The 27,665-nt window shown below is 45.9% G+C and overlaps 1 protein-coding gene across 1 annotated transcript in view; it reads left to right on the top strand.

Annotated features, from left to right (window-relative positions):
- Positions 1-27,665, top strand: part of RYR3 (ryanodine receptor 3) — a 680,585-nt gene that overhangs the window by 330,224 nt on the left and 322,696 nt on the right. Inside the window, exons 50-53 of the mRNA XM_066572425.1 lie at positions 1,251-1,391; positions 10,756-10,919; positions 16,627-16,705; positions 19,302-19,391. Of these exons, the coding sequence (XP_066428522.1) occupies positions 1,251-1,391; positions 10,756-10,919; positions 16,627-16,705; positions 19,302-19,391 (474 nt within the window). The remainder of the gene's footprint in view (positions 1-1,250; positions 1,392-10,755; positions 10,920-16,626; positions 16,706-19,301; positions 19,392-27,665) is intronic.

Here is a 27,665-nt window from a genome sequence, read left to right as displayed (position 1 = left end):
TCAGTGTGAACCCTGATCACAGCTGTTAAAACCTTACATGCTGCTGTCAGTTTTGACAGACACATTTGATTTACCCAATCAAAGTTCTGGGCTCCTAACACCTCCCCCCTGACACTCAACCCACCCACAATGTGATCGCAAGGCACCATTCAGGTTGCCATGTGAACCAGGGCCTTCTCAAGGCCCTCAGCACTGCCATGGCTGATTGCCTAGCAAGCTATGCCTCTAGCATAGCTTGGTAGAATGTCTGTTAGATCGCAGTATGATGTAATACTATGGTATTATATCATACTGCATGAATGATTAAACAATCGCAAGTTCAAGCCCCCCGTCGGGACCAAAAGAGAATGTAAAAATATGTTTAAAAAAACTTTACTTATTAGAAAACATAAAAAAGTCCCCATATTTTTAATGCATAATCAAAACATAAAAAACAAAAACATGCTTGTTATCGCTGCATCCGTAACACTCCAATGTATCCATGTAACACATTATTTGTCCTGCACAGTGAATGTTATCAGAGACAAGATTACACAAATCCAGATTGCACTTTTTTAGTCACCCCATCTCCAAGAAAAAAATCAAATAAAAAGTTGCAAATGGAAACTACAGGATGTCCTGCAAAACTGAGCCCAAACACTATTGCGATGTAAAAAAAAAGTTATGGCGGTCAGAAGTTGGAAAATAATTTTATTTTTGTCAGAAGATATATATATTTTAAGTAGTACAGTGAAAAAACGATAAATTTGGTATGTTCATAATCGTACTGATCCACAGAATAAAGTTATTATGTCACTAGACCTCCCCAAACATGGTAAAATTGCATTTTTTTTTCTATTTCACTCCATTTAGAAATTTTGTTAGTTTTCAGTAAATTATATGGTACATTACGTAGTAAAATTGAAAAATACAACTCATTCTACAGAAAACAAGCCCTCAGACAGCGATGTTGATTGATAAATAAAAAAGTTACGATTTTTTGAAAGTGGGGAGGAAAAACTGAAAATTAAGGAATAACAGAGGGATTATACAGTATACAGTTCTAATAACTATGCTCCACAGAATTGTCATTTCATGGGTAGTACAAGTATCAACTAAAATAGACAATCTGGTGATCTGACAGGTTCTCTTTTAGAAACAACGTAACGCTAACAAGAAAAATAATGTGCTCATCTGTACAGTCAGTAAACTGTAGATATTGGAGAAGTAAAGTATCACAGTATCTTGTATCTTCTGTTTTACTTTTGCAGCTCTTGACAAACCATTATGAGCAGAGCTGGAAATACTACTGCCTCCCTTCTGGATGGGGAAGTTACGGTTTGGCGTCGGAGGAAGAATTGCACTTGACAGAGAAGCTGTTCTGGGGGATTTTTGACTCCCTTTCCCATAAGGTATTTCCACTGTCTGATATACCGCGTGTTTCCTGCAGTGCATTTGTATCTGACTGTGTCACATTTGGCTGTTAGACAATCTCGGGATCTAGCTATTTTTCTGTATTAAAATTTTAGCCAACGATTTTCATTAAATTCACTGAAGCCAAACAGAATAAAAAAAGATTACTCTTTAATATTTGAGGCATTAAGGCTTAAATTGCTGGTGAGGATAATAAAACACACGCAGCTATGGAGAAGCGTCTCTATCCTGGAAGCCGCGCTGAAGAAAATAGCATGTAAACAGAATCAAAAATTGGAAGGCTTATAGCCATGGTACAAAATTCCATTTGAGACCATTTCATTAACATAATATTTTGTGCGTTGCAAGCTGTTCTTTCTTGAATTGCCTTCTGCAAACTGATAAACTTTTACCACATTCTTCGAGAAACGATGCCCATAATGAAACGGCAAAGATTTAAAATGAGCATGAAATCTGTAATTTTCTGAAAGTTCTAACGAGGATGATTCATCCATATGGGGAGTACAAGACAAGACGTGACAGGTGGTAAGGAGGATGGCGTGGTGGATTGACAAAGTGACAGACATTCTGATGGTGGATTAGAATAAAATGCAGCGTGCATCCTTGCCTGGCGTGCTCACAATGACTTTGGTGTGCTCCACGTAAAAGAAACTGTTAATATTTAATTCCCTTTCATAATGCTCTGTTTTATTGCTGAGATCCTGCTCAGAGACATATTTACTTGAGCTGTTCTGGCCTCCCAGGAATTCTCTGGCATGGATCGCTGACAGGAGATAATGAAATCATTATTCTCTCTGTTCAGTTATTTTTTTAAGAAGCAAAAACAGTTTGCTCTGTTGAGCCAAGCAATGGCATCATTGAACAAGGTTTGGTTGTATACAGAAAATCGGAGACTGCCTTCAGGCAGAAGATTAAGGAAATTGCGGTCGGAATTTTTACAGCCTCTGAAATAAGATTGAGGCTGCCCTCCGAGAAACACATGGAAATGGGTGTAATTGGACTGTAATGGTGGCATGATTTCTTGGTTTGTTTTGTGCCTGCCCAGGAGCATGGAGATGTGTGACTCAAAGCAGCTTTTTGCATTAATATTGCTATACCGCCATGCGAAAATTGAAGACTAACAAATTAACTGGACATAAAGAAGCTGTCATTTTATTCTGATTGTATTAAAGGCTTATGAGGGTGATCAATGAGTGGAACAGGTTGCCACGGGAGGTGGTGAGCTCTCCTTCAATGGACGATGGACAGACATCTGTCTGGGATGATTTAGTGAATCCTGCACTGAGCAGGGGGGTGGACTTGATGACCCTGGAGGACCCTTCCAGCTCTATCATTCTATGATATCCATATACACAATTAAGGCATAGGAGCATCAGAGAAAGGTTCCGTGTTCAGGCCCAGCATTTTGAACCAGATTGGCACCCACTTTTGGGCACCTGGCCTTTCCTGATATTACATGGCTGGTCTGTCAGTAGAATGGTTGGCATGTAATACTACATTTGTTCTGGAGCAGCCACTGCCAGGGAAACTTAGGCTAGTAGGAGCTTCCCCTGACAATAAGAGCTGATGTTTTGGGGTTACAGAAGTAAAGCACCCGGATTGCTGTCTGTAGAGCAGTTCTTCATGAAGCAACCCTTTTAGGGTTATTCTTATTTGAGCAACAAGATATTTCATCTTTTTTTCTTCTAAATGGTAAAACTTATATCTAAGATAGAGTTTACATAAAACCTCTACCTTTGTAGCCATTTAAACTGGATTGTCAAAGGCTGAAGACCACAGACATAACAAAAATTATTTTTTGCGAATAAATAAATAAAATGATGGGCAAAACCTTCATCTTATTGTTTGTAACAAGTTAGCTATTTTTGTTTGTTTTTTCTAACATGCCAGAGATTTTTGCACGGCAAATAAATTTACAATATTTTGCATATTTCACCTTGTTTTTCAAATTCTTTTGAATAAATGTAAACTATATTAGGATTTAGGAAAGTCGGTAGCTTAAAGTCTATGTTCATCTTCACAAACAATTTCTTTGCTGTTCCAAAATATCTAAAAATGAAGTAATTCTTCAAAAGCTCTTAATTAAAAATGTCCTATTGTTTTGTTCCTGCGGCTCCTATGCATTTTAATGGAAACAAATTCTGCGTAGTTAATCCTGCAATCTCGTGCTTTTTTCCATTTATCCCCTAACTTGTACTAATGTATATTTTTGCATTTCCGTCAGAAGTAGAGGACATATAACATGAAGTATGACTGCAGAATCAGACTACACAGAGGCTATGTTTAGAGATGAGCGAACGTACTCGTCCGAGCTTGATATTCGTTCGAGTATTAGCGTGTTCGAGATGCTCATTACTCGAGACGAGTACCACGCGATGTTCGAGTTACTTTCACTTTCATCTCTGAGACGTTAGCGCGCTTTTCTGGCCAATAGAAAGACAGGGAAGGCATTACAACTTCCCCCTGCGACGTTCAAGCCCTATACCACCCCCCTGCAGTGAGTGGCTGGCGAGATCAGGTGTCACCCGAGTATATAAATCGGCCCCTCCCGCGGCTCGCCACAGATGCATTCTGACAGAGATCAGGGACAGTGCTGCTGGTGCCGGAGCTGCTATAGGGAGAGCGTTAGGAGTTATTTTAGGCTTCAAGAACCCCAACGGTCCTTCTTAGGGCCACATCTAACCGTGTGCAGTAGTGTGGAGGCTGCTTTTTGCAGTGTTGCACTTTTTTTTTTTTTTGGTATATCGGCCGTGCAGAGCATTGCGTCCTGCAGTAATTTTACATTGTCCAGGGCCAGTAGTGGTGAGGCAGGGACAGAAGACATATTTAGTGTATATGGGCAGTGGGCCTTTCCAAAAACATTTGGGAAAAAAAATCTATTTCGGCTGCCTGTGACCGTCCTCAGTGTACTGGGTCTCTGCTGGGGGTAGTTGTCCTAATTCATACGCAGCCAGCTAAGTGTTACAGCAGGCTTGCGCAAAATTCTTTTCTGCCTCTGCGTTGCCTCTTACATCACCGCTGTATTCCTGTCCACAAGTGTACTGGGTCTCTGCTGGGGGTAGTTGTCCTAATTCATACGCAGCCAGCTAAGTGTTACAGCAGGCTTGCGCAAAATTCTTTTCTGCCTCTGTGTTGCCTCTTACATCACCGCTGTATTCCTGTCCACAAGTGTACTGGGTCTCTGCTGGGGGTAGTTGTCCTAATTCATACGCAGCCAGCTAAGTGTTACAGCAGGCTTGCGCAAAAGTCTTTCCTGCCTCTGCTGTGCGTTCCGTAAGCGAAGTCAGCCTCCAACCACAGGCCAATAAGCGGCACATTTAATTACAGCGTTCTGTTTCTGCACTACTGGTAATACAGCATGCTGAGGGGTAGGGGTAGGCCTAGAGGACGTGGATGCGGGCGAGGACGCGGAGGCCCAAGTCAGGGTGTGGGCACAGGCCGAGCTCCTGATCCAGGTGTATCGCAGCCGACTGCTGTGGGATTAGGAGAGAGGCACGTTTCTGGCGTCCCCACATTCATCTCACAATTAATGGGTCCACGCGGTAGACCTTTATTAGAAAATGAGCAGTGTGAGCAGGTCCTGTCGTGGATGGCAGAAAGTGCATCCAGCAATCTATCGACCACCCAGAGTTCTGCGCCGTCCACTGCTGCAACTCTGAATCCTCTGGCTGCTGCTCCTCCTTCCTCCCAGCCTCCTCACTCCATTACAATGACACATTCTGAGGAGCAGGCAGACTCCCAGGAACTGTTCCCGGGCCCCTGCCCAGAATGGCCAGCAATGGTTCCTCTCCCACCGGAGGAGTTTGTCGTGACCAATGCCCAACCTTTGGAAAGTTCCCGGGGTCCGGGGGATGAGGCTGGGGACTTCCAGCAACTGTCTCAAGAGCTTTCAGTGGGTAAGGAGGACGATGACGGTGAGACACAGTTGTCTATCAGTGAGGTAGTAGTAAGGGCAGTAAGTCCGAGGGAGGAGCGCACAGAGGATTCGGAGGAAGAGCAGCTGGACGATGAGGTGACTGACCCCACCTGGTTTGCTACGCCTACTGAGGACAGGTCTTCAGAGGGGGAGGCAAGGGCATCAGCAGGGCAGGTTGGAAGAGGCAGTGTGGTGGCCAGGGGTAGAGGCAGGGCCAGACCGAATAATCTACCAACTGTTTCCCAAAGCGCCCCCTCGCGCCATGCCACCCTGCAGAGGCCGAGGTGCTCAAAGGTCTGGCAGTTTTTCACTGAGAGTGCAGACGACCGACGAACAGTGGTGTGCAACCTGTGTCGCACCAAGATCAGCCGGGGAGCCACCACCACCACCAGCCTCACCACCACCAGCATACGCAGACATATGATGGCCAAGCACCCCACAAGGTGGGACGAAGGCCGTTCACCGCCTCCGGTTTGCACCGCTGCCTCTCCCCCTGTGCCCCAACCTGCCACTGAGATCCAACCCCCCTCTCAGGACACTTTTTTCTCCCCTGTCCTCCTGCACACAGGACCTCCGACACATCCTATATATCTTTGGAATCGTGTCACCCCTAGGCATCCTGTTGTCCTATCCAGCCGAACTGACGAAGGGGTTCTTCCCCGAAACGCGTATTCCATTGCTGGTTTTTAATTTCTGAAAAAATAATAAAAAAGAAGTGCTTTCACCATCACACATTGGACTTTGATCTACATCTTCTAGTAGCTTAGAGTGTTGCGCCTCCATACCAGTTCTTTTCACATCCTTTTTCCTCTCAGGACACAGGCACTACCGTCTCCTGGCCTGCACCCACACCCTCACCTCCGCTGTGCTCGGCCCCATCCATCAATGTCTCTCAGCGCACCGTCCAGCTGTCGCTAGCGCAAGTGTTGGAGCGCAAGCGCAAGTACGCCGCCACGCACCCGCACGCTCAAGCGTTAAACGTGCACATAGCCAAATTAATCAGCCTGGAGATGCTGCCGTATAGGGTTGTGGAAACGGAGGCTTTCAAAGGTATGATGGCGGCGGCGGCCCCGCGCTACTTAGTTCCCAGTCGCCACTACTTTTCCCGATGTGCCATCCCAGCCCTGCAAGACCACGTCTCCCGCAACATTGTACGCGCCCTCACCAACGCGGTTACTGCCAAGGTACACTTAACAACGGACACGTGGACAAGCACAGGCGGGCAGGGCCACTATATCTCCCTGACGGCACATTGGGTGAATTTAGTGGAGGCTGGGACAGAGTCAGAGCCTGGGACCACTCACGTCCTACCCACCCCCAGAATTGCGGGCCCCAGCTCGGTGGTGGTTTCTGCGGCGGTTTATGCTTCCTCCACTCAACCACCCTCCTTCTCCTCCTCCTACGCAACCTCTGTCTTGCAATCAAGATGTGTCAGCAGCAGCACGTCGCCAGCAGTCGGTGTCGTGCAGCGTGGCAGCACAGCAGTGGGAAAGCGCCAGCAGGCCGTGCTGAAACTACTCAGCTTAGGAGAGAAGAGGCACACGGCCCACGAACCGCTGCAGGGTCTGACAGAGCAGACCGACCGCTGGCTTGCGCCGCTGAGCCTCCAACCGGGCATGGTCGTGTGTGACAACGGCCGTAACCTGGTGGCGGCTCTGCAGCTCGGCAGCCTCACGTATGTGCCATGCCTGGCCCACGTCTTTAATTTGGTGGTTCAGCGCTTTCTGAAAAGCTACCCACGCTTGTCAGACCTGCTCGGAAAGGTGCGCCGGCTCTGCGCACATTTCCGCAAGTCCCACACGGACGCTGCCACCCTGCGCACCCTGCAACATCGGTTTCATCTGCCAGTGCACCGACTGCTGTGCGACGTGCCCACACGGTGGAACTCTACGCTCCACATGTTGGCCAGGCTCTATGAGCAGCGTAGAGCTATAGTGGAATACCAACTCCAACATGGGCGGCGCAGTGGGAGTCAGCCTCCTCAATTCTTTACAGAAGAGTGGGCCTGGTTGGCAGACATCTGCCAGGTCCTTGGAAACTTTGAGGAGTCTACCCAGATGGTGAGCGGCGATGCTGCAATCATTAGCGTCACCATTCCTCTGCTATGCCTCTTGAGAAGTTCCCTGCAATGCATAAAGGCAGACGCTTTGCGCTGGGAAACAGAGGCGGGGGAAGATAGTATGTCGCTGGATAGTCAGAGCACCCTCCTGTCTATATCTCAGCGCGTTGAGGAGGAGGAGGAGCATGAGGAGGATGAGGAGGAGGGGGAAGAGACAGCTTGGCCCACTGCTGAGGGTACCCATGCTGCTTGCCTGTCATCCTTTCAGCGTGTATGGCCTGAGGAGGAGGAGGATCCTGAAAGTGATCTTCCTAGTGAGGACAGCCATGTGTTGCGTACAGGTACCCTGGCACACATGGCTGACTTCATGTTAGGATGCCTTTCTCGTGACCCTCGCGTTACACGCATTCTGGCCACTACGGATTACTGGGTGTACACACTGCTCGACCCACGGTATAAGGAGAACCTTTCCACTCTCATACCCGAAGAGGAAAGGGGTTCGAGAGTGATGCTATACCACAGTACCCTGGCGGACAAACTGATGGTAAAATTCCCATCCGACAGCGCTAGTGGCCGAAGGCGCAGTTCCGAGGGCCAGGTAGCAGGGGAGGCGCAGAGATCAGGCAGCATGTACAGCACAGGCAGGGGAACACTCTCTAAGGCCTTTGACAGCTTTCTGGCTCCCCAGCAAGACTGTGTCACCACTCCCCAGTCAAGGCTGAGTCGGCGGGAGCACTGTAAAAGGATGGTGAGGGAGTACGTAGCGGATCGCACGACCGTCCTCCGTGACGCCTCTGCCCCCTACAACTACTGGGTGTCGAAGCTGGACACGTGGCCTGAACTCGCGCTGTATGCCCTGGAGGTGCTTGCTTGTCCTGCGGCTAGCGTCTTGTCAGAGAGGGTGTTTAGTGCGGCTGGGGGAATCATCATGTATAAGCGTACCCGCCTGTCAACCTACAGTGCTGACAGGCTTACACTCATCAAGATGAACAAAGCCTGGATTTCCCCAGACTTCTCTTCTCCACCAGCGGACAGCAGCGATACCTAAACAATACGTAGGCTGCACCCGCGGATGGAAGCATTGTTCTCTATCACCATCAAAAACGTGGACCTTTTAGCTTCATCAATCTGTGTATAATATTCATCCTCCTCCTCCTGCTCCTCCTCCTCACGTAATCACGCCGAACGGGCAATTTTTCTTAGGCCCACAAGGCTCAGTCATATGACTTTTGTAAACAATGTTTATACGTTTCAATGCTCATTAAAGCGTTGAAACTTTCACCTGAACCAATTTTTATTTTAACTGGGCTGCCTCCAGGCCTAGTTACAAATTAAGCCACATTAACCAAAGCGAATAATCGGTTTCACCTGCCCTCTTGCTTGGGCATGGGCAATTTTTCTGACGTACATTAGTACTGTTGGTACACCAATTTTTTGGGGCCCTCGCCTACAGTGTAATCCAATTAATTTTTTGCCCACCTGCATTAAAGCTGACGTTACATCAGCTGTGTTGGGCACTGCAATGGGATATATTTATGTACCGCCGGTGGGTTCCTGGCACCCACCCATGCTGTCGGTCCACACGGAGTTGTAACTGCATGTGTCTACTTCTAAAGAACCCCAGTCTGACTGGGGCATGCAGTGTGGGCCGAAGACCACCTGCATTTAACATGACATTACCTCAGCTGTGATGGGCAATGCAATGGGATATATTTATGTATCGCCGGTGGGTTCCAGGGAGCCACCCATGCTGTCGGTCCACACGGAGTTATAACTGCATGTGTCCACTTCTAAAGAACCCCAGTCTGACTGGGGCATGCAGTGTGGGCCGAAGCCCACCTGCATTAAACATGACATTACCTCAGCTGTGCTGGGCACTGCAATGGGATATATTTATGTACCGCCGGTGGGTTCCAGGTAGCCACCCATGCTGTGGGTCCACAGGGACTTCACAATAGGGAGTTGTACCTGCCTGTGTCTATGAATTAAAAACCCCGGTCAGGTTGGGGCATGCAGTGTGGGCCGAAGTCCACCTGCATTTAATCTGACATTAGCTCTGCTGTCCAGGGCACTGCAATGGGATACATTTATGTACAGCCGGTGGGTTCCAGGGAGCCACCCATGCTGTGGGTGCACACGGAATTCCCATTGCGGAGTTGTACCTGCCTGTGACTATTTATAAAAACCGCGGTCTGACTGGGGCATGCAGACACCTTGACAGAATGAATAGTGTGTGGCACATAGGTTCCCCATTGCTATGCCCACGTGTGCAGCTCCTGATGGCGGTGGCACAGGATTATATTTCTCATTGCTTCTGTACAGCATTGTGGGCTATCGCCCCGCCCCTTTTGAAGAGGGTCGCTGCCTAGCCGTGCCAACCCTCTGCAGTGTGTGCCTGCAGTTCCTCCTCATGGCAGACGCACTTATAAATAGACATGAGGGTGGTGTGGCTATGAGGCCAGCTTGTGGCATGAGTGCAGCTGAAGGCTGCGCAGGGACACTTTGGTGTGCGCTGTGGACACTGCGTCATGCGGGGGGGGGGGGGGGAGAGGTTGGGCAGCATGTAACCCAGGAGAAGTGGCAGTGGAGTGTCATGCAGGCAGTGATTGTGCTTTGTTGGAGGTAGTGTGGTGCTTAGCTAAGGTATGCATTGCTAATGAGGGCTTTTCAGAAGTAACAGTTGTTGGGAGGGGGGGGGGGGCCCTCTCTTGCCGCTATTGTGGCTTAATAGTGGGACCTGGGAACTTGAGATGCAGCCCAACATGTAGCCCCTCGCCTGCCCTATCCGTTGCTGTGTCGTTCCCATCACTTTCTTGAATGGCCCAGATTTTCACAAATGAAAACCTTAGCGAGCATTGGCGATATACAAAAATGCTCGGGTCGCCCATTGACTTCAATGGGGTTCGTTACTCGAAACGAACCCTCGAGCATCGCAATAATTTCGTCCCGAGTAACGAGCACCCGAGCATTTTGGCGCTCGCTCATCTCTAGTTATGTTGTTTTTACTATGGACATGCCTAGTCTGCATAGGAGAAAGAAGCAGAACATAGTGATAAAAGTTGCTTCATCTTTTATTTTAGATTTGTTGGAACAGCTAAAAAATAGTGTCCCTAGCCTGTAAATGCATGAAGAACACCCATTTTTTTCTGACATGCGTTTTTTTAGATATTGAATGTTGATAAAACTGAAATACTATATAATGTTTAGTTCAGTGGTGCATGTATTTGGACTTGAACTGCTATCTTTGTTGTCTTGCTGTTTCACTAAACATCTTCTGTTGCTGCTGTGACCTGGCTGTGTTACTGTCACTAACGATTTTGCATGTTTTTCTGTGGGACTTTCCAACCAGTTCCTATCTCTCCTGCAGAAGTATGAGGCTGAGCTCTTCCGAATGTCTATGCCATGTCTCAGTGCAATAGCTGGTGCTCTACCTCCTGATTATGTTGACACGAGAATTAAAGCAACACCTGAGAAGCAGATGTCCGTGGATTCTGAAGGAAATTTTGACCCAAAGCCCATCAATACAGCTAAGTAAGTTTGTTAGCTCTAAATATACCTTACTCGCAAGAGAAGATGCCTGAAGAGCTCTGCTCCGGACTAATGGGCTAATGATGTAATAACCAAGTGGGTGGACGCCCAACTCTCTAGAAGCAAGGAACCCAATATATAGCTTAAAGCCTATGAGCATTTTTGACATGGTAAAAATGATTTTACATATGATTTTTACTTATGCTAGTGATTACCTTGGGTTAAAAAGTTGCACTAAGTTTCAATCTGCTAATCTCTTTGATTCATTCATATTTAAACAAATATATACAAATATACAATTTTCAACCTGCTCCTAATTTCAGCCTTTTCTCTTGTGCAATACAATCTCTGTGTCCAGAATGCTGCTGCCTTTTACTAGACCTTGTGTATTAGCACAGCTTCATTCCTGGACTGATTTCTCTTTCTGCAGCTTATATGAAGGGTCTCTTCTCTCTTGTGCTGATATTACCGCTGGGGCCACTGTGGGATGTCACTATTATTCTGGGGGCCGCTGTGGGATGGCACGGCTATTTCAAAATAGACAGTAACATCCTACGGCATCCCCCCGTGTTATAGTGACATCCCACGGCGGCCCTCCGTGTAATAGTGACATCCCACGGCGGCCCTCCATGTAATAGTGACATCCCACAGCGGCCCTCCGTGTAATAGTGACATCCCACGGCGGCCCTCCGTGTAATAGTGGCATCCCACGGCGACCCTCCGTGTAATAGTGACATCCCACGGCGGCCCTCCGTGTAATAGTGATATCCCACGGCGGCCCTCCGTGTAACAGTGACATCCCACGGCGTCCCCAGCAGTAATAGTGACATCCCACTGTGGCCCCCGTGTAATAGTGACATCCCACGGCGGCCCCCCGTGTAATAGTGACATCCCACGGCGTTCCCAGCAGTAATAGTGACATTCCACGGCGGCCCTCCGTGTAATAGTGACATCCCACGGCGGCCCTCCGTGTAATAGTGACATCCCACGGCGGCCCTCCGTATAATAGTGACATCCCACGGCGGCCCTCCGTGTAATAGTGACATCCCACGGCGACCCTCCGTGTAATAGTGACATCCCACGGCGGCCCTCCATGTAACAGTGACATCCCACGGCGTCCCCAGCAGTAATAGTGACATTCCACGGCGGCCCCCCTGTAATAGTGACATCCCATGGCGGTCTCCCGTGTAATAGTGACATCCCACTGCGGCTCCCCGTATAATAGTGACATCTCACGGCCGCCCCCCGTGTAATAGTGACATCCCACAGTGGCCCTCCGTGTAATAGTGACATCCCACGGCGGCCCTCCGTGTAATAGTGGCATCCCACGGCGACCCTCCGTGTAATAGTGACATCCCACGGCGGCCCTCCGTGTAATAGTGATATCCCACGGCGGCCCTCCGTGTAACAGTGACATCCCACGGCGTCCCCAGCAGTAATAGTGACATCCCACTGTGGCCCCCGTGTAATAGTGACATCCCACGGCGGCCCTCCGTGTAATAGTGATATCCCACGGCGGCCCTCCGTGTAACAGTGACATCCCACGGCGTCCCCAGCAGTAATAGTGACATCCCACTGTGGCCCCCGTGTAATAGTGACATCCCACGGCGGCCCCCCGTGTAATAGTGACATCCCACGGCGGCCCCCCGTGTAATAGTGACATCCCACGGTGGCCCTCCGTGTAATAGTGACATCCCACGGCGGCCCTCCGTGTAATAGTGACATCCCACGGTGGCCCTCCATGTAATAGTGACATCCCACGGCGGCCCTCCGTGTAATAGTGACATCCCACGGCGGCCCTCCGTGTAATAGTGACATCCCACGGCGGCCCTCCGTGTAATAGTGACATCCCACGGCGACCCTCCGTGTAATAGTGACATCCCACGGCGGCCCTCCGTGTAACAGTGACATCCCACGGCGTCCCCAGCAGTAATAGTGACATTCCACGGCGGCCCCCCTGTAATAGTGACATCCCATGGCCGTCTCCCGTGTAATAGTGACATCCCACTCCGGCTCCCCGTGTAATAGTGACATCTCACGGCCGCCCCCCGTGTAATAGTGACATCCCACGGCGACCCTCCGTGTAATAGTGACATCCCACGGCGGCCCTCCGTGTAACAGTGACATCCCACGGCGTCCCCAGCAGTAATAGTGACATTCCACGGCGGCCCCCCTGTAATAGTGACATCCCATGGCCGTCTCCCGTGTAATAGTGACATCCCACTCCGGCTCCCCGTGTAATAGTGACATCTCACGGCCGCCCCCCGTGTAATAGTGACATCCCACGGCGCCCCCCCCCCCCCCCCCCGTGTAATAGTGACATCCCTCGGCGGCCCCCCGTGTAATAGTAACATCCCTCGGCGGCCCCCCGTGTAATAGTAACATCCCACGGCGGCCCCAGCGGTAATAGTGACATCCCTCAGCGGTCCCAGTAGTAATAGTGACATCCCTCAGCGGCCCCAGCAGTAATAGTGAGATCCCATCCCCTCCCCTCTCACACTCACGGTTGTGGTGCGCTCTGCTCCTGTGCCTCAGCCTCTGCCACTGCAGCTCCCTGGGTCGGTGCTGTCCTCTGTCCTGGCGCTCCCAGCCTCGCGGCTGTCCTGTATGCCGGAGCCGATGGACAGGCTCTGCGCTACCTGTGCCAGCACTGCCGCCGCTCTCGGCCTTGCCGTTCGGCGCTCCTGACCTCGGCCCACCGCTCTCAGCCTTGCCGCAGTCCTCTGCCCCCCAGCCAATCAGAAGCTGGGGGCGTGAATCAGTTGATTGACTGGTGTATTATGTTGCAACCACTTACTTCCGGTTCACCACCACTGGCCTATATAATTCTTCCCCTGCAAACTTCCATGTGTGTTTGTGTACATTCCTCCCTATCTATAGCCTGTGTGATCTGCTCTCCCTGATAGCATGGATGCTTTTCCTGCTCTGATCTGCCATGTACACTCTGATCTGCCATGTACAACCTCCTCCCCTTCTCTGCTGCTCTCTCTAAGGCCGGCTGTACTCAGGCATATTTGCATTGCGGAATCTGGAGTGAGTGTTCGCCTCCGGATTCCACAGCAAATACTGCCCAAAACATACTATGGAATAACGATTTTTCCTGCACATGAGTGCAAATCAATTGTAATTTCCCGTTCGTGGAGGAAAAAACGCAGCATGTTCTATTTTTGTATGGGCTCCACATTGACAGCTCTCATTGAAGTCAATGGAAGCCGTCCAACACACGTCCCTTCCGCAATTGACATTGCAGGGATTTAAAAAATAAATAAAAAATCTGTACTGCGCATGTTCGATGCTTCACCGTGCAGACCATCTACAGTACAGAAAAGCCGAAGATACGAAAGGTACGTGCAGATACCGGCCAGGCATAGAGTCGCATTCCGCTGTGGGCACCCGGTCATGTGCAGCCTGGCTTACACTGAAAGAAAGGAGAGAGAGAGCAGGGAATTCAGGAGTAAGGGCCCTTATGTGGAATGATTATCTTAAAAAAATTGTTGGATCATTCAGTGTAAACACAGGCAACGATTAAACAATGAAATAATTAATTCACTACTCGTTCACTTTATGCAGGCATGAAAATAATTCTTTGCTCGTTCTCACATGATTCGTGTGAACAGAGATCATTTAGGTATTCATATTCACAGCGATATGTAAGTGAAATTGCGAACGATTTATCTGCCTTTATAAACAGGCTGCATGAGTGAACTCTATCATCGATCAGTTATTCGCTGGTGCAAATGATTTATCGCTCTGTGTAAAAGGAGCCTAACACTATATTCAGGTCACGACAGTTCTTGTGTACGCTGACATATACACAAAACATGCCCATGTGTCACATTAGCCTGATGTGTGCCAAAAAAGTGCCCATTTATACGCCATCTAGCCATTATACATCAGCATACTGTGAAGAAAAGATACAGAATAGCACAGTAGGCTGTGTTATCCCATGCAATGGTATCTGGTAAAAACAGTATGTGAACAGAACTATAAAAACTATTTCCATAAGGAAAAAAGTGTTCAATCCTTTACCTGAAATGAGAGACACGTTTCAAACACTGCTATAGAGCAGTGTTTGAAACGTGTCTCTCATTTCAGGTAAAGGTAAACGTGTCTCTCATTTCGGTAACATAGGTTTGCCGATGCCCAGCTAATATATGAAGAGGCACAGGCTTCTCCATGTATTAGGTATGTTTGAGGCAGTCCTTGCACTTACACAAAACTCTAGAAATGTTCGCATTTCAGGTATTTGATCAGCTTACCAGACCTGCTAAGCCTGCGCCCCCGGTGTGCTCGGAGCAGAGCGCAGGTATCCTATATAGTGCAAACAGAAGACTCTAGCACAACCCAGACGTCTTCATAAAAATTCCTTCTTTATGCAATTTCATTTAAAATTAGGAGCATGGTACAGAATTAGATATAGTGCATAGTCCAATAGATGCATTTTGGAAATGACATTCCTTTTCTGCTGGAGTCTTCTAGTTGCAATACACACAAATCTACACCAGCTAGGAGTTGGCATAGATTTTTGGTATAATTTGTGTTGGTTTCTGGCATCAATTATATAGAAATGTGTTAGTTCAGGATGGCCATGTCCCATTCCATCCCAAATAGTCATCCCCCTTTTTTGAATAAGTGGAGCAGTGTAGGGGAAAATAAGCTACAACATTTTTGTGCAAGACAGTTTTTTTATGCCTTTTTTCATTTCATAAATCTCACCTATATTTTAGGATTAGTCTGATTGGACATCGCTTCACTAGTAAGGAAAACCTTACCCAACAATCCATGCTTGCTATCACAGTAAATGCATTGCCACTGTTTGGCCAACACATACCATTTTACTTAAGACTGCATTTTTTAGCCCAGTAATGGTCTACTCCAGGTTCTTAACATAAGATGTATAAGCCCAGAAGATGCTCTCGTAAAGGTTTTAGGGGGTCTTGAATGAGTAAAAAAAATGTTTATTTATTAACCTCTAATATATATATATATATATATATATATTTAAAATATGGTATTTCCTTAATTTATGTAGGAAATCCCACCCAATTCCGCCCCATGTGAACCCAGCCCTAGCTGTAACTACCTACATGTACATTATTTTATATCACATTATTTACAGTTGCAGATATCTCAAATATGGCTTATACTTCTCACTCCTTTGAAATACATAATTATGAAGACGGGTCAGTAGGCTGCCAAAGCAGTCCATGACATGAAAAAAAAAGGAAGACTCTTCTTATGTAATTGCTGTTCATGCACTCATCCTTTACATTATGGGGGCAGATACGTTTTTTACGCAGTTTATATGTACAAAGTCATTTTGAAGCACAGGCATAAAGATAAATAAACGTGCCATAGAATTTAATGCTGATCAACTCATGAGAGTTGACTGTCTGGAAAGACTAATGCAAGTTGCTTATTAATTTACCTCCTCCATAAGAAATGACTATAAGAACCACAACAGTCATCTCTGTAAAACATTACCAACATAGTCCTTGTTGTTCGTATGGTATTTAGAATAATAATGTTCCTCTGTACGCTGTGCAGTACCTCCTGAGGAGGGTTTGCTATGTCCGTGGATTTCTTGTAGGATTACATGATCAAATAAAATGATGTTATGCTAATCTTGAGTTCAGGAATAGATAGCAATCATGCTGAAGCAGCTTTTTCATTTCCGACCAACATGAGAGATTATTTTTTTGTTTTACAGTCTGACGTTACCTGAAAAGCTGGAATATATTGTCAATAAGAACGCTGAGCACTCACATGATAAATGGGCCTATGACAAGGTACAAGATGTGTCTCCCGCTTGGGTGTATGCTTATCTAAAATCACTGAAATACAAAATGTTTGTTTCAAAGGACATCTGATAACTATATGATAAGAAGTACTACTTAGACTCCTTAGACAACACGAAGACCCAACTAGAACTATAAAAGTGAAATGACTTGTACTATGTTAACCTAACAGTCCTGGTCAGCTACGCTCTCCTACAAAAAAACGACATTACCCCAATCAACACAATATGTATAAATCCCTATGCTACTGGTATCTGAGACATGACAAAGAATAGACTACAGAAATCTGGGCTTCTGTCACAGCATTTACTATCACCTTGGATGAAAATCTAGTAATCTACAGTGTTGTTTACAGTGCCATCAATTACTGTCTGTCTGTTTAGAACAGACCCTGAAATAGCAAACTATTGCAAAGTAAACTATAGCTTATACAATACAAATGTATTAATTATTTGCCACTTTGTTTCTCTTGTTCTGTCTTTGCCTAAGTGTGCCTTCACACTGGCAATAAAATCGTGCAATGCGAGAGTGAGTGAAAACACATAATTATGAAACCAATGGTTTTCAATTGTTTCATTCCCATTTGCAATGTTTTCACACACGCAATGTTGCATGAAAAAAAAAATCACAGCACGTTCTATTTGCGATATCGCCCATTGAAAACAATGGGCGAACTCCGTGATCCCTTCATCACCGGCGAAGGGATCCCTTCATCGCCAGCGGGGAAATCCCTTCATTGCCGGCAGAGGAATCCCTTCATCCTTGTGGGGTAATCCATTTATTGCCGGTGAGAGAATCCCTTCATCCCGGCAGTAAAGCAAGGCTGTTTTCACATGAAAACTCTTTGCATCCACAGGGCTTTCACATGGTGGAAAGTACGATATCGGCCCACGAGTCCTACGGCAGGTTGGAAAATGAAAGTTGTGACCTGTTTGATTATTATGGACTGTACTTTTATATTTTCCACTATATTAAACTTTTTTTTCGCCTGCAAATTTTTAATTAATGTAGAAAACATTCATATACATTATTGGGCCCAGCTCACACGAGCAGGTCAGATTCCACATGCAGATATCCACAGCGGAAAACCTGTGAGTGATTGCGCGTGGTCCCGTATGCGTTCGGTTTTCCACATGGATATGCTTTGTAAGACAGTGTATCATCCACATCAGAAAGTTGTCGAACCCCCTAGAAACACCCTTCTATCACCCAAGCGACATTCCCTTATGCTGTCGTGGTGAGACCTGTTCTAAGAGTCTTCACGACGGGATACTGCTCTCTGGGCTTGGCTGATTTATACTACTTATTTTGAAAGTAGTATAAAGCACTTTAAAAAACACTAGGATTCCACCGTGTGGAATCTGCATGGATGTTCTGCAGTTCAATATGCCAATAGACATTCATTGGGCATCCACAGGTAATTAAAGACCTGCGGATGTCATTTTTTCGCAGCGTGCAAATTGCACCCGCGGGAAAACACCTGCAACATGCTCCATTTTCTGCTGTTTCCTCCTTGGGCGTCTTTCATTGAAGTCAATGTAAGCCGTCCGATCCGTGGTACAGACGCAGCTGACACTGCGTCCATGCCACAGATTTGCGGGAAAGCAGGAGATTATTCAAAAAAGCACAGCACATACGCACGGCACGACGGCCGGTGTGCCAAGTGCATACACTGTGCAGAAAAAAAAAACAGCCGAGACGGAGGAGAAGACACGCAGGGCAGCCGGACAGGTAAAAAATGTCTTTTTAAACCTCATGGCTGCTGGAATGGGTGGAAACCATTGCGGGATTTCACACTTGGAAACTGTGCTTGCCTGTGGACATGAGGCCGCCTTCTTGTGGTGGAAGGGCCCAGAAGAATAAGCGGAGGTTGCAACCAGCAGACTGCCCTGCATTGTCTGCCCACAAACTCCTGCTTTCTTTATTTCACTTGTTTCTGGTTTCCTAGCAACATGCGTACGAATATGCATCCGTACACAATGTAAATTGCATATGCACTGCAATTCCTACTCGCAAGTGTGAGCAAGACTTCGAAAGTCAATGTCCACATATTACCGTGTATCATACACGCAGACGGCAATCAAGGAATCCGCAATTCAACTCCGCCCGTGTGAGACCGGCCTTATCCATTGCAAAATGTGAAATCAAGCAAAGTGTAACTTGTGGTTGCACTAACCTTACACAACAATGGATGACATTTATAGGATCATTGCAAGTCTTCAGAAACTCTTTCTGCATTGGGAACAATTGAGGTGAAACAATTGGAAAGTAAACTGCAATTTTACCACAATTGCTACACAACCAAAATTTTCTCTGGAACACTAATCTAAGAGTTATGACCCCACAGCCACCACTTAGGTCACTGCATTCAATTTCCTGGAGTCCAAATACTTGCTAAGAATGTAACCTATTCTTTTCCGATGCAGGAATAGGCCCTATTGTAACCCAAAATAGCTCATGACCAGTTTTTTAATTGACAGCCCATAGTTCTATAGCTGACAAGATAACCAGAACTGTTTACATTGTTGATTTTTCACATCATTAGTATTGACTTTTTTCTTCTCTATTTCCCTTGGTGTTGTCTTAGCTGCATAGTGGTTGGAAATATGGAGCATCGCTTGACGAGAATGCAAAGTCACATCCTCTATTGAGACCCTTCAAGACGCTATCTGAAAAGGTACCTTAATTAAATTTATGTTAATAGACAAATGTTGGCATTGCACTCACCCTGCCAAATGGATTTTTGAACTACAGTATCCTTTATAATATCTTGCCAACATGAATGAAGCCTAGGATGCAGTTTTGTTTACTGGAATGCTATTATTGTGAAAGCTGACCTTTCATGCTGACCATTCATTCTAACAGAGGAATAGTGTCAAACTGTGGCAAATTCTCGGCATTCTGCTTCTTAAAAGGGTTGTCCCGCGAAAGCAAGTGGGGGTATACACTTCTGTATGGCCATATTAATGCACTTTGTAATATACATCGTGCATTAAATATGAGCCAAACAGAAGTTATTCACTTACCTGCTCCTTTGCTAGCATCCTCGTCTCCATGGTGCCGTCTAATTTCAGCGTCTAATCTCCCGATTAGACGTGCTTGCGCAGTCCGGTCTTCTCCCTTCTGAATGGGGCCGCTCGTGCCGGAGAGCTGCTCCTCGTAGCTCCGCCCCGTCACGTGTGCCGATTCCAGCCAATCAGGAGGCTGGAATCGGCAATAGAACGCACAGAGCCGACGGTGCACCATGGGAGAAGACCTGCGGTCCACCGTGGGTGAAGATCCCGGCGGCCATCTTAGCAAGGTAAGTAAGAAGTCACCGCAGCGCGGGGATTCGGGTAAGTACTATCCGTTTTTTTTTTTTTACCCCTGCATCGGGTTTGTCTCGCGACGAACGGGGGGCCTATTGAAAAAAAAAAAACCCCGTTTCGGCGCGGGACAACCCCTTTAATTAAATGCACTTCATAATATTAGAAGCATGAAACCTATGGATTCCTTATGTAAGTGGGTAACCTGATTCCTGTCACATATACAGTTGTCGTCATCTGCATAACTAAACATACTGAACTGTGAAAGGAAATTATACTTAATCTTTGCAACACTGGTCATGTTATATACCGAATCACATGGAAAATTCTTCTAAATTATACAACTGTGATCCTTGCTAAAGAGTTCATATCTGGTCATGGAATTGCTCACAGGGAAGTAATACCATTATTTATCAATTAAAACCTATGGCTTTTAACAGATGTATTAAAAGTTATTAAAAAGAAAGTTACCTAGTGTCACCCCAATATACATCTTACCTAATCACAGCACCCTTTCCAGAGACATCAGACCAGAGCGGACACATAAAACGTTTATCTGATAAAGTTGTAAGTTACATGAGTAGTGACCTTATCAAATAGTCACTCCCCAGAATTTTGTTACTGATGACTTTATTGTGTTGTCACATAACTATAGTTGCATGTTTTCATACATTGCAATTAGCCTAGAATTCAATGCTAGAAAATTATCATTCTATTTTCTTTGGTCTAGCTTGTCTCTTTCTTGTATTAAGCCTAGGTATTAGCTCTAAAATTCTCTGATGAACCCACTTATGACGTGAGGGAAACTCATTGGGACTGTGGAAGTTTGTCATCTCTTTAGGAAAATGTTTTTTTTTGTTACAATTCATTTGTCTTCCTAATATAGTGTACCAAGGAAAGGTTGATGAACAAGGTCGTCCTTATCAGGGCGGCTGTTCTGATTAGGTAGCGTGTATATTAGTGTGAAACTAGGTAACTTGATTTTGATATGATATGGTTTTAAATTATGTATTAAAAGTTAGGCACTTATTAATTTTGTTTCTAACTTTACAATGTATTAATGTTGACTGCAAACTTCCTCAACTAGTTTGATTTGAGTACTTTGGTCACAGAATTGTCAGTTTTATGTTATAGTACGAGAAGAGACCATGTTCTCATGTAACACTTTAAATAATCCTTCCACAACATGTCCAATTCACCCAATTGGCAGTAAGGAAAACAATTCCTCCAGGACACTACTTCCACAAAGACAGGTTTGGAGAGCATTGCTAACAAATGTTTAGTTAGGATTAGAGATGAGCGAACGTACTCGTTTCGAGTACTTACGCACCCGAGTACCGCCATTTTCGAGTACTTCAGTACTCGGGTGAAAAGATTCGGGGGGCGCCGGGGGGCGGGGAGAGGCGTGGCGGTGCGGGGGGTAGCAGCGGGGAACAGGGGGGAGCCCTCTCCCCCCCCCACTCCCCACTGCTACCCCCCGTGCCGCCACGGCGCCCCCCGAATTTTTTCGCCCGAGTACGGAAGTACTCGGAAATCGCGGTATTCGGGCGAAAAAGGGGCGTGGCCGAGCACGTTCGCTCATCTCTAGTTAGGATCACAATTCTCTTTTTGTCTAGTATATTAAGTTCGGTGATCATTGCATCTTGATTTAACAGTTTATTTATGCAATGCCTATGTGGTTGGCATCTGTGTTGAGTGGAGCAAATTTTAATTGAAAAGATAATACTTTTGCACTGTATAAACTTTCATCTATTTGATCCGCATTTGCTTATTTTGCATTGGATGTTGTACTGAAGAACTAAGTTACTAAACAGACAAGGAAGTTACATTCTTCACCTGCAGAGAAATCTTTGCAGATAACTGAGCAAGAAAATGAACAGTTTCAGAGATCTGAGAATTTGGGATATGGGAAGGGGGGTGCAGGGAAGGGGGTGGGAGGTGCTGCCCTTCTAGTCACAGGACAGGAGGGGTGTTTGGGTGTAAACAACACCAAGAGTCTGGAAGTGTCTTTGCCCCCACAATTAGGTGATATATAAAAATTGCTTTTGTTATGGAAGAGTCAAAGACTACTGAAAAGCGAGTACAGAGTTAACATCTTAAAGCATATTGGTTAAAAATGCACCACTATGCATAACGCCCCAATAGTACATCCTGTGAAAACCCCAGCTTCAGGGTAAAGGAGGCTGTTTGCAGAACATCCTGTGAAGACTGCACTGTTGTGTGGCACTCTGAGATTGATGAGATGTGACAGGTCTTTATGTACTGGGAAAGGAGAACCTTCACTCTGCATTTCAGCACTTTAGCCAAAGCAATGCACTTGTATGTGTTACAGGTACAAAGACCTTACATTCCTTGGGCAATATTCCTTCTGAGCAGTATAAGATCAATATCGTGTGTGCTTGTATCGCAGACTTGTAGTCTATTTGTTCTGCTTTACTCTTTCATATCAAAGGAAAATGTTACACTGGCAGTAATGTAACTCTTCTTTTTTTCCCTCAATGTAATCTATAACTGATTTGGCTTTTATCTAAAGAAAGGGCTAACATTTTTGATCAGTAGTGATTTATAGTTCAGCTACCTTTTATTGAAGCTACCGCTAAGTTATCAATTTCTGATGTGACTGACATACAGATGTAAAATTCTTGAGGACTGTGAGCAGTGCGCCCAAGGACATGATTTCTAAATATCCTTAGAATTGCTGCAGGCAGTCATAGCCCCAGCTGTCCTACTCAATCTACCGTATGTTATCTTCAGTAATAGTTTATGCAGAACTATTTTTATAGAATGTGTAACATATTTATATACTTATATAGTGAGGAATCTACTAGAGATATAACCCAATCGACAAAATACAAAAAATATAATATGAAAAAAATTGCATGGCATTGGAGTCGTGAGAACAAAAGTGCATGATTAATCAGAGTAGCCTTAGTAGCCACCAAATATTATGTATACTGCCCAAAAAAGTGGAGTCCACCAAATAACAGCTCTGAATACTGTGTATCAGTGGTGTATGAAATATCTAAAATTGGAGTTGGACATGGAAGTGTAATAGGAGGCAGCCCTCCATTTACTTTAATGGAAGTGAAGCACTCTATGACACTTCCACCTCTGACCAAGATGATGACATTCGGCCCTGCTGCACTGACAGCTTAGCGAGGCAATCCGTTTCCTAGTGGCGGGTCCCCGGCAATCATCTATTGGTGACCTATCCTGACGATATGTCCTCAAAAGGATTTTTTAAATTCGTTTTATTTATTGATAGGTAGACATTTTGTGAAATACAGAGTAATAGAAGATTTGTTCGGTACATAGTGGTATGAATATAATCCTGGTTTGCCTTGTTCCGAATTCTGGTACTGCATTTCTTATGGTATTTAATTACGCATTTGTAACAATAAACTTTTTTAAACGTATAAAAAAAAAAACAACAATAAACTCGGGTCCTGTTCTTCTTTGTTTCGGATCCTGAAGATGGAAAGTTATAAGTTTCAGGCGCTTATCAGTGGGGGGGAAAGGAAGGGGAGGGGTGTTAGGGATCAGGGGGGGAGGGGAGGGGTTAGCGTAGGGTAGACTTAAATTTTAATCAGTGATCAAAGTAGAGTGGGAGTCTAGCCAAGCTCCCCATACTTTTCGGAATTTAGTCGGGCAGCCTCTGTTTTGGTATATGATTTTTTCATATGAGGTTACAGTATTGACAGATTGGATCCAGTGTGGGATTGAGGGGGGCTCTGTTGCCATCCATTTTATGGCTATCTCTTTACGGGCCAGGAACAGCGTTCTCTCAAGAAAAACGCGAGTGTAGTGTGGCCACACCTCCTCCTCCAGCAAGCCAAACAGCGCCACCTTGGGGTCTAGGTTGATGGATAATGGGGGCTGTAAAAGTGAGTTCACGAGGTCTGTCACTTTTGACCAGAACTCGTTAACGAAGTGGCACTCCCAGATTAGGTGCCAGAAGTCCGCCTTCGGCTGGTGGCATCTTTGACATGAGTCTGAGGTGGCGCTGCGCATTTTATGCAAACGGGTGGGAGTAAGGTAGGCTTGATGTATAATGTATAGTTGGATTAGCTTGTTATTTACGGCCGGTGACACTGATAGATGGGATTCAGATATGTCCTGCCATTCTTCAGGTGTAAGGGATGTGATGGCGAGTCTCCATTTGTCATATGCTGGTGGTGGGCCGAGGTCTATTTTGGCTGAGAGGAGATGTGTATATAGGGCTGATATTAGGCCTTTGGGTCCTTGGGATTTGAGCATACCTATTGTGGGGAGCTTGGATATGCGGGTCGTGGTGGGGGGGAATTGGGAGTTCAGGGCATGTCTTAGTTGGAAGAATCTGAATAGTTGGAGGTGCGGGGCCTGCAACTTATCGCGTAGTTGCGTGAATGTGGGGAGTGTTCCGTCTAGGTATATGTCTTTTAGTGTGTGTATTCCTTGGGTTGTCCAGTACTTTGGGTCTGGAACGGACTGTAGCGCGGTAAGACCGGGGTTATTCCAAAGAGGAAGTTCTGGTATCACATCTTGGTATCTCTGCAATGTCTTTGCCTCTTTCCATACGCTGAGGGCCAATTTATGAAGCGGGGTTAGTTCAGTGGGTTTAGTGCATTCCGGAAATTCTAAAAAATTCAGAAGATTATGTCCTGTTACTTGTTTAGCTAGTAGTTTGTCCGCTATGGGTAGTTATTTGTCTAAGACCCAGGCTCTGATATTTCGTAGTTGCCCTGCCAGGTAATAGAGCCGGAGATCCGAAAGGGCCATTCCGGCTTGTTCTTTGGGTCTTTGTAAGGTTGATAGGTTCAGTTTGGAACGGGAGGAGTTCCAGATAAATGTTATAATTAGGGAGTTTAGGGATTTGAAAAGGCGTTTGGGGACACTCACTGGCATGTGCTGTAGTATGTATAGACATTTGGGTTGGATGACCATTTTAATGAGGTTTATGCGCCCAGCCACAGAAAGTGGTAGCTTAGCCCATCGTTTCAGTCTTTGTTTTATGTCGTCTAGGAGTGGGTTTATGTTATCTGCTATTGCATTGTTGTGGTCATATGACATGAGCATCCCTAGGTATTTAAATGTTGAGACTGGTTTTAGTCCATATCTTGCAACACAGGGATCGTTTTTTGGACCAGTTTCTGTGTAGAGGATTGTTGATTTGGACCAATTGACATTTAGTCCGGAGAAGTGGGAGAATTTATCTATGTGCGCCATAGCTTGGGTAAAGGAGTTTGAAGGGTTCGATAAGAATAGGATTGTATCGTCTGCGTATAGACCCAGTTTGCTTTCGAGGTCTGCCCATTTAATGCCAGTCACGCTGGGGGTGTTTCTTATTCGAATCGCCAGTGCTTCGATGGCTATGGCGAATAAGGCCGGGGATAGAGGGCATCCCTGTCGGGTGCCTCTTGCCAAATGGAATTCTGTCGATATGATGCCATTAACGACTACATTTGCACTTGGGGACTTGTATATAATTTTGACCCATTGTTGGAAGTTAGGTCCAAATCCAAAGCGGGTTAGACAGGCTTCTAAAAAGGCCCACTCCACTGAGTCAAAAGCTTTTGCCATATCTAGTGAGACCAGGGCCCAGGGCATGTTATATTGCTTGCCTAGTTGTATAGCTGTTTGGACCCTACGGATATTTATGGTCGTGGATTTTCCTGGCATAAAGCCCGTCTGGTCGGGGTGTATGATGGAAAGGATCACTTGATTTAGTCTTGTGGCTAGGATTTTGGTTAGGATCTTGTAGTCTGTATTTACCAACGATATAGGCCGGTAAGAGCCACAGTCTGTAGGGTCCTTCCCGGGCTTCAGGATCACTACTATGGAGGCTTTATAGAATGAAGATGGAAGTATTTTGTCTAATTGTGCTTGGTTTAGTGCTTCAAGGAGTTGTGGGGCTAGTTGTTCGTTATATTTTCGGTATGTCTCTATTGGGAGACCATCAGGTCCTGGTGATTTATTGAGAGCCATGTCTTGGATTGTTAGTTGAATCTCTTCCAAAGTAATAGGGGCTTCTAGGAGGTCAACTTGCTCTTCAGAGAGGGTTGGGAAGTTTAGGTCTTTTAGGTAGTCTAAGATGTCTGTCACTGTGTTATGAGAGGAGGAGGTGTATAGGTTGGCGTAAAATTCTTTAAAGCAATTTGTGATAGACGGGGCATCGGTGAATTCAGTTCCCTGTTGATTTTTGATCTTAAGGATCGTGTTTGTTCGATTTTCACGTTTGATAAGATTGGCGAGTAAGTGACTAGATTGGTTTCCTAGCTCAAAGTAGTGTTGTTTGGCGAAAAAGAGTTGGCGTTTGGCTTTAGCATGTATTTGGTGTTTATAGAGTCGGGATAAACTGAGCCAGGCTGTTTTATTGGCTTCTGTGGGGGAGGATATATATGTTTTTTCGGCTTCTAGGGTCTGATTTTCTATCTCTTTATCGGCCTGCGATGTTGATTTTTTAATATATGAGATGGCCGATTTGAGGAATCCTCTGATGTAGGCCTTAAGCGTGTCCCACTTCAAGGCGGGATGGGTGTTGTTGCTGTGGGCGTCCAGGAATAACGAAATATGGAAGGGTGTCTGGTCATCCGATCCCATGAGCTTAAGCCAGAATGGGTGTAGTTTCCAAGTGGGCCTTATACTGAGTTGAGGGAATTTTAAGGTTAGCAATATGGGGCTGTGGTCAGAGATGCCTCTCGGGCAGTGTGTTATGTTTGAGAGATATACTGCCAGTTCTATGGAACTGAATATGTAATCGATTCTTGTCAGCGCGTTGTGACCCGGTGAGTGGCAGGTGTATTCTCGTGTTTCGGGGTGATGGAGTCGCCAGAGGTCAACCCATCCGACGCTTTCGACTAGTTGTCTCAGAGGGGAATTTGAAGTGGAGGTGGGGTTAAGGGGTGCATGGAATTTATCTTTGGTGGGGTCCATTACCATGTTGAAGTCACCTAGGCAAATTACTCCTGCCAGCGGGTAATGATGTGCAAACGCTATGGCAGTCTGCAGAAGGTGAAGATTGTTGTGGGGTGGGTTGTAGATGGATAGGATGACATATGGTTTGGAGTCTATTTCGTCGTATACAAATATGAATCTTCCTTCGGGGTCTCTGCGGGTGACAATTGGGTTCCAGCGTAGCGACTTGTGGATTAGTACCGAGACGCCCCTGGAGGAGGAGGTGTGGAAGGAGTGGGCGGTCCACTGGATCCATGGTTTTGAAAGGGTGTCTGCCCTATCCCTAATGAGATGGGTCTTTTGTAAACTGACGATATGTGGGTTTATTTGTTTAATGTATGAGAATACCGTTCTTCGCTTAAGTGCTGTGCCGAGTCCCCGAACATTCCAGCTAAGGCATTTTAGGGATGTCATTGTTTACGTGGGTGTAAGATTTAACTATCATGTCTGTGCCCTTTGGGTGGGGGAGGAGGTAGGGCATTGGTGGGTATGAAGGGAGGGATTGTGTTAGCGCCTGCCTGTAACAAACATTAGTGCAGAACAGAATATAACAATTTGAACCATCAATCCTTGACATCTCGCTAAAATTACGCCGCGGGTGTCAAAGAACAAGAGTAAAAAAAAAAAAAAAAAAAAGTAAAAGGGGGGGGGGGGGGGATTTAGAAAATCAAAAGAAATTTCCAAAAAAGGGGGGGGGGGGAAGAGAAAGAAGA

This window comes from Eleutherodactylus coqui, chromosome 6, assembly GCF_035609145.1.
Source record: "Eleutherodactylus coqui strain aEleCoq1 chromosome 6, aEleCoq1.hap1, whole genome shotgun sequence".
Classification (NCBI taxonomy): domain Eukaryota; kingdom Metazoa; phylum Chordata; class Amphibia; order Anura; family Eleutherodactylidae; genus Eleutherodactylus; species Eleutherodactylus coqui.
The sequence above is the reverse complement of the archived record's forward strand: the minus strand, read 5'-3'. Positions and strand labels throughout refer to the sequence as shown.